Here is a 6,961-nt window from a genome sequence, read left to right as displayed (position 1 = left end):
TAATATAAAATGTTTTTCGCCAAAAAAGCGATAAATGGCTATCTAACTATTTTTAGCTATAAAACCAATAAATTTATAAATCACTGAGTTATTATTAATGTAAAAACCTACTAGTGGAATGTTATAGGTCCTCCCTTGGACCGATTTTTCCTTACATCCAAATGCAGAACAATGAAAGACCATTTTGTTTTAAAACAACAGCTCTCCCTTGTAGAAACACATGCTACGCTACTCCGCGGTGGGTGCTTATCACGGAGTGAAAACCACTTTCGTGAAGGCGTGAGAAAGGGTTGCCACATACTCTCTCTACCCATCTTCACTCTGATTGCTGGACCCATTGGCTCCCTGATATAGAGGTATCCCCATTATTGAAGCTCTGCGCATCTTTATGTTTTGCAGACATTAGTGATACGCCAGAGTGTTAAAACTGTACATCTGATGCATATACGAATCATTATCTAGTGCCTAAATCCGCGAAAATAGATACAGACTTCAACTTTTTCACCCAATTCAATTCCCATTTAGCAAAAACATTCTCGAGAATGATTGATTCTGAAAAAAATCCCCACTAAGATTAGGGGAGTCGGGGGGGGGGGGATGAGACAGCCCTTCATTAATGCTGAAATAAAATGCGAAATTTTTCCTAAAATCTTGTTCAGTAGATAAAGTAGCAAGAGTCGAAAGCTGCTACATCTCAGGACAAGGTAGAAATTATTTTTTCACATTTTATTTTGGCATACAAGCAGCGCCATCCCATTTCTCCTGACTCTCCCCTACTGTTGAAATTACACATCTCAGAACATTTTTATATAAAGAAAACAGAATTTCGACAAAAATTTTTGAAAAATGCTAAAAAAGGTTGTAATAAAGAACAATACAAACTTCAATAGTGTTTACTAGACTTTTGAAAAATTCCTTGAAGGAGTACTCCCCAACATTAAAGCTCATCTAAAACTTTTTTGTTTTTTGCAATTTCTGAAAATTTTCCCGGGGAGACTCTTAGAACCCAAGCAAAGTTTCCCGAGTTTTATGCATAAATCCCCATAACTTTCTTCACTCAATGTTCCCAACTATGAAACACAAACAAAGCACTTATTTTCTGTCCAGTCTAATAACATCATGATTAGAGCTCTTCTTTTAGGTTTCTTAAATCATATGAGGCAATGAGATCGAGAAGCAAAGGGATGTAAATGGAATTTTTAAAGTTTTGAGTAAAATGCATTTAAAGTTCCAGTCCTAGGTAGACTCTCATTGAAAATATTTTCATTTTTCAAAATTATGCTATATAGCAGCACCTAGCAAGACCACTAGAACTATCTCTTCCCAATGTAAAGGACAGGTGCTGGTTATCTCCAAATTTTTAATTTTGTCACTTACAGCCCTTTGCTTCTCACTGCCTCAAATGATTTGCATGCTTTACACTTGATCTCTGGAGATCCTTGTAACAAATGGCCAACAATATACAATAAATTTTACTAAAAGTAACACAAAAAAAACGGGACTAGAGAATGAAATGTTAAAAGGAAAAAAAAATTAAGCCTATTTAATAAAAGCTGATAAGAGTGCATATCATAATAACTGTTCAATTGAACTATAGTATTGTTCGCACCATACTAAACTAACGAATGTGAAAATTTTCATTGTTTTCAGGAGAGCCATAAAACACTGAATATAATTTTTGTCCACCTGATGCATTTAATTATTTTCAGCGTTTTAATTTTCATCGATAACTTTAAGAGTAAAAAAAACTATTGCTTTCAGCAGTTATAACCAGTAGCCCTTTTTGAGTAAAACGGCAAACATCAAATTTGAAAAACGTGACTTTTCACATTTGTTAGTTTAGCATGGTGACCAGGGGTCTTCACAAGCTTCAAGAAGTGACACATGTTAGCCCAGGCCTAAAGAGGACCCAAAAATTTTTTAATGAGGGGTGAAATATATGGGGGCCCGTAGAAATCATTTTTAATGGGCCCCAAATTTTCTGTGCACGTCCCTGATGGTGACGATGATATGAGCAAATACAGGCAGTTTTTCTTCACAATTTAAAATTTATGATCAGTTTTGAAAAGGAAAATTGACAAACTGGGGAGGAGGGAATACTTTTCTTTAAATATATTTAATAAATATCAACTTAAAAAAATCATTTCAAAATGTATCATTACCCTGTAATGACATGTGCAGCAGTGAGAAGCAAAGGGATGTAAGTGCCAAAATTAAAAAAAATGGAGGTAACCATTACAAAAGGTAGGTGAACCTCTCCTCTGTCTTGGGGCAAGTGATAGTACTAGTAGCCCTGGTAGATTCTGTTATACAGTATGATTTAGAAAAAAAATCAATGAAAGCCTACCTAGGACCTTATCTTTGAACGTGTTTTACTAAAAACTCGAAAATATCCACTTACATCCCTTTGCTTCTCACTGCCTCATATGACTATGCATACATTCGTAACAAATTTTATATCAATATATTTTACCCCTATCCACACTATAAGAAATTCTTGGTCAAATCTGATCAAATTTTACACAAAAGAGAGACATTGTAGAATAAAAATTGTGTGAGTAATGAGCAAAATATGAAAAATTAGGAGTTCAAAATCATTGTTTCAGATAAAGGTTTGCTGCATCCTGCAACAGCCAGTTTATCCGCCTCGTCATTTCCAGGGTTATTGTCATGGCCTTTAACATACCGCCAGTCTACATTTAAACCTTCGCGAGCTTTATCCAAGGCTATAAAATCGTCTTTATTGATGACAGTCTTCCCACTTGCATTTTTCCAATCCTTTGCTTTCCATGTAACGATCCAGGAAGTTATGCCTTTGATGACAAACTGACTGTCAGTATAAAGCCTGACATTTTTAATTCCTAGTCTTTTTGCCTGATTGAGAGCATGAACTGCAGCATATATTTCTGCACGATTATTTGTCTGTCTCCCAGGAAGTCTCATGCTGGTATTCAGGGCATTCCCAGGTCCCCAATAGACTCCTATACCTGCAGTGCAACCTTCTTTCCCGTTTGACGAAGCAGCACCATCAGTAAATACAGTGACATATTCATCGTCAGCAATTTCTGGAATTTTAAGTTCTTTTTTAGGAATCTTTCCAGTCTTGACGAATTCCTCCGCTTCTTCTTTGGTATCGAATTTTCGAAATGATGGGTTCCGAAAGTCTTTAATTTGTTTCTCACATTCAACCCAGGTTGAGTAAACACCTGTTTTTTCTCCCCTATGCACAGCATAAAATGGTCTCTTTTCTGCAGTATCATCAGGAAGGACTAGAGGCAAAATCTCTTGGGTTGAGTTCAAGGCATTTACGACTAAGAAAGGATCATCTGTATCCCAGTCATCCCAATCATCAGCCATATCATCAGGAACCAATGCTTGAAAATTGCAACTTGTTGTGGGGTCAAGCATTTTCCTAGCTCCAGCCACAGCCAATTTATCGGCTTCCTCGTTCCCATGATTTCTTGCATGTGCCTTGACATAAACCCAATCCACTTTGAGGTCTTTGCAAGCAGAGTTAAGCGCTATGAAATCATCCTTATTTACAACCTTTTCCCCTGTAGTTAAAGTCCAACCATTAGCCATCCACTTTTTTATCCAGTCAGTGATAGCATGAATGAGAAATTGACTATCGGTATAAAGTTTTACCTTCTTTGCACCAATCTGCTTGGCTTGGCGCAATGCATGGATTGCAGCCCAAATTTCAGCTCGATTGTTAGTTTGTCGCCCTGATATACGCATACTAGTGTTTAGTGGATGATTGGGACCCCAATATACTCCAATTCCAGCACGAGAGCGCTTTTTGCCATTCTCTGTACTCGCTCCATCTGTAAACACAACCACTTCCTCATCAGGATCAGCAAGAACATACTTGTCTTCTTCACTGTCATTGAATTTCCTTTTTTTAACAACACGATTTTCATAATTCAAATTTCTAATTTCTCTTTTACTAGCTTTGACTATGCCTCCCGTATTCATATATTCAACAGCATCTGCCTCATTATCAAATTTACGATATGAAACATTTTTCAGATCTTTAATTTGAGCCTCACACTCAGTCCAAGTTCTGTACACTCCAGGTGTTCTTCCTTTGTGTACAGCATAATAGCTCGCTTTCGAGTGGTTTACGCTGTACGTTATTTTTGGATTCTCTGCTATTATATCAGAAGTAGAAGTTATAACTGAAGTACAAGCTGCATAAGAACCCCGATTAGTTCTAATTGGCAAGGAATGAATGTTTCTGTCCTGAGCAGAATCGACAGTCTGCTTTCGTGTTCCACTGGGATTTAGGGTAATAAATTCCTTTGCTAATTCGGGTGTTAAAAATTTTTTATAGGAAGCATTAGGAAATCCTTTAACTTGAGCTTCACATTCAGCCCATGTAGTATAAACACCAGGCTTTCTCCCTACTTTAACGGCGTAAAACCCAGGTTTTGGCATTTCTATTCTTACGTACGTCCTAATGAAAATGTTTTGAAATTTAAAGCTAGTTTTCAAAAAAATATAGTGTCGATGCCAGAGGTATGGGTGAAAATTGGCTAGCATGAAATGCGTCAGTTTTTTTTTTTTTTTTTTCAAATTATAATCCACATCAATAACTACAAGAAAAAGAAATTTTAGTAACCCATCCACAAACGACATGTGCAATTTTGGACACTTCGACAAAAAAGCAAAATGTAAATATTTTGAAAACGGTCTGTTACGCTACGGTTACAATCGCATTAGAGAACTCAGCTGAAGAAAAAAGGGTATGTTCGAATGGAGTAATTGGTTAACCAGTGACTAACCAGGCGCTTTGCCGTGTGCAGATCAGCCTCCCTGGTGCAGATAAAGGGCAGTAACTGCAAATTTTTAATTTTTTTTTGCATTTTTGTCATCGGTGGCACCAAAAATCAGTTGATTGCGTTTCCGAACGCTTGCATGGCACCGGTGCGACCACTCCTGCGAGTTTCCGAGCTTACCCCATTCGAATACGATACCTTGCGGTGATTTACAAAATTGCAAATGAAACTAAAACATTGCCACGTTGCGTTCCACGTGTGTCTGTTGACGTAAACACAGGCAGTTTGTTCTGAGTATTTATTAACGCAATCGATGTATCTTAGTTTGCTTTGAGCTACAGAAATTAATTCGTCCCTTAGTAGTATTCTCGAGCTTCTCAAAATAATGTTAGTTTTCATTATTTCCTTAATAATTGGTGAAAGCGAAAATACTGCATTAACAAACTTGGATAACGTTATACAAGGTAAAAAATTTTATTGTTTTGTATGAATTTGTAAGAATATGGGGTTTTTTTTAATCTTAAATTAATTAAACTTACCATATTTTACAGCCGCATTTAGTTGGAATGGACAGTATGCGAAATATTTTCTTGAATACATTATCGTAGAACAAAATAAATAACCGAGAAAGAATTTACTTTATTCCTTTTATTCTCAGCTGAAAGGTTTCGCCAAATTTGTTTAGGGTTATAGTTTTAGTATAGTGCGAGCAAAGTAGCCTTGGCGAGATTTCGCGTTTTTAGTTTAACCATTTTTAATTTTTATCATGAGTGGAATAAAATGGTATTAAGATTACAGAATTCGATAAGTGAAAAGGAATTCGCAACTCCAACGAACTGTAGGGGGCACTAAAGTCACTGTCTAATGGCGGAATTGAAAACTAAAACAAACGCACATGGTAACGAAGAAAATGCTAAAAGTGTTGTGATTTTTGTTCGTACGTATGATTTTTTCGCTTTATTCTTTTTAAATTAATTTTCAAAGTCTTGTGGATATTCTGGCCCACGTAGAAAGAAATGAGAATTCAAGAAGCATTACTAAACGTCAAAGATTAATGCAAACTACGTAGTTCGTAGTTCTAAGCAGCTATTTCCATGATGTTTAATTCGATATTTATCAATTCTTGATAAAACTAAATAATAATTGTGGCCTGAGGAGAACAACAATTAATGCTAGAAAATTCAATATGACATTACAAATTATTATCGAAAGAAGATGATACTTCTTTGCCTTGCTTGGCTAGCGCTTATTTTTTTTCCATTTGTAGCTGAGTTATTTCTCTCGAATTCCCGAATCGGTTCATTTAAAAATTTTCTGTTTCGATTTTTCTAATTTCTGAGTTACGATTTAATTGTGTCATGTTATGCAAATCATCAACAAAATTCTCACGGATATATGGTGGTAGTTTTCTTTTCAGTTGATTGACCATTATTTCTTTTCACTTATCGAATTCTGTAATCTTACTACCATTTTATTCCACTCATGATAAAAATTAAAAATGGTTTAACTAAAAACGCGAAATCTCGCCAAGGCTACTTTGCTCGCACAGTACCAAAATTATAACCCTAAACAAATTTGGCGAAACCTTTCAGCTGAGAATAAAAGGAATAAAGTAAATTCTTTCTAGGTTAAACATTTTTCATTTTGTTCTACGATAATAAATCCAAGAAAATATTTTGCATACTGTCCATTCCAACTAAATGCTGCTGTAAAATATGATTAGTTAAATTAATTTAAGATTAAAAAAAACTCATATTCTTACAAATTCATACAATAAAAAATTTTACCTGGTATAACGTTATCCAATTTTGTTAATCCAGAGTTTTCTTGTTTACGCGTCCACCATTTAATACTTTTTTGAAAGAAATAAGGAAAACTAACATTATTTTGAGAAGCTCGAGAATACTCTTAGGGGACGAATTAATTTTTGTAGCTGAAAGCAAACTAAGACACATCGATTGCGTTAATAAATACTCAGAACAAACTGCCTGTGTTTACGTCAACAGACACACATGGAACTAAAACGTGGCAATGTTTTAGTTCCATCGGCAGTTTTGTAAATCACCGCAAGGTAGCGTATTCGAGCGCTGGAGTTCCGAATAATGGTCAATCAACTGAAAAGAAAACTACCACCATATATCCGTGAGAATTTTGTTGATGTTTGCATAACATGATACAATTAA

General features: G+C 35.5%; 1 protein-coding gene across 1 annotated transcript; it reads right to left on the bottom strand.

Annotated features, from left to right (window-relative positions):
* Window positions 1–1,997: 1,997 nt before the first annotated feature.
* Window positions 1,998–4,566, bottom strand: LOC129227408 (uncharacterized). The gene has a single exon (XM_054861961.1). The coding sequence runs from the start codon at window positions 4,540–4,542 to the stop codon at window positions 2,581–2,583; it is 1,962 nt and encodes a 653-aa protein (XP_054717936.1). The 5' UTR covers window positions 4,543–4,566; the 3' UTR covers window positions 1,998–2,580.
* Between the last annotated feature and the right edge of the window lie 2,395 nt (window positions 4,567–6,961).

This window comes from Uloborus diversus, chromosome 8, assembly GCF_026930045.1.
Source record: "Uloborus diversus isolate 005 chromosome 8, Udiv.v.3.1, whole genome shotgun sequence".
In the NCBI taxonomy this organism is placed as follows: domain Eukaryota; kingdom Metazoa; phylum Arthropoda; class Arachnida; order Araneae; family Uloboridae; genus Uloborus; species Uloborus diversus.
Note: the sequence above shows the minus strand (reverse complement) of the source record. Positions and strands in the feature narration are given on the sequence as shown.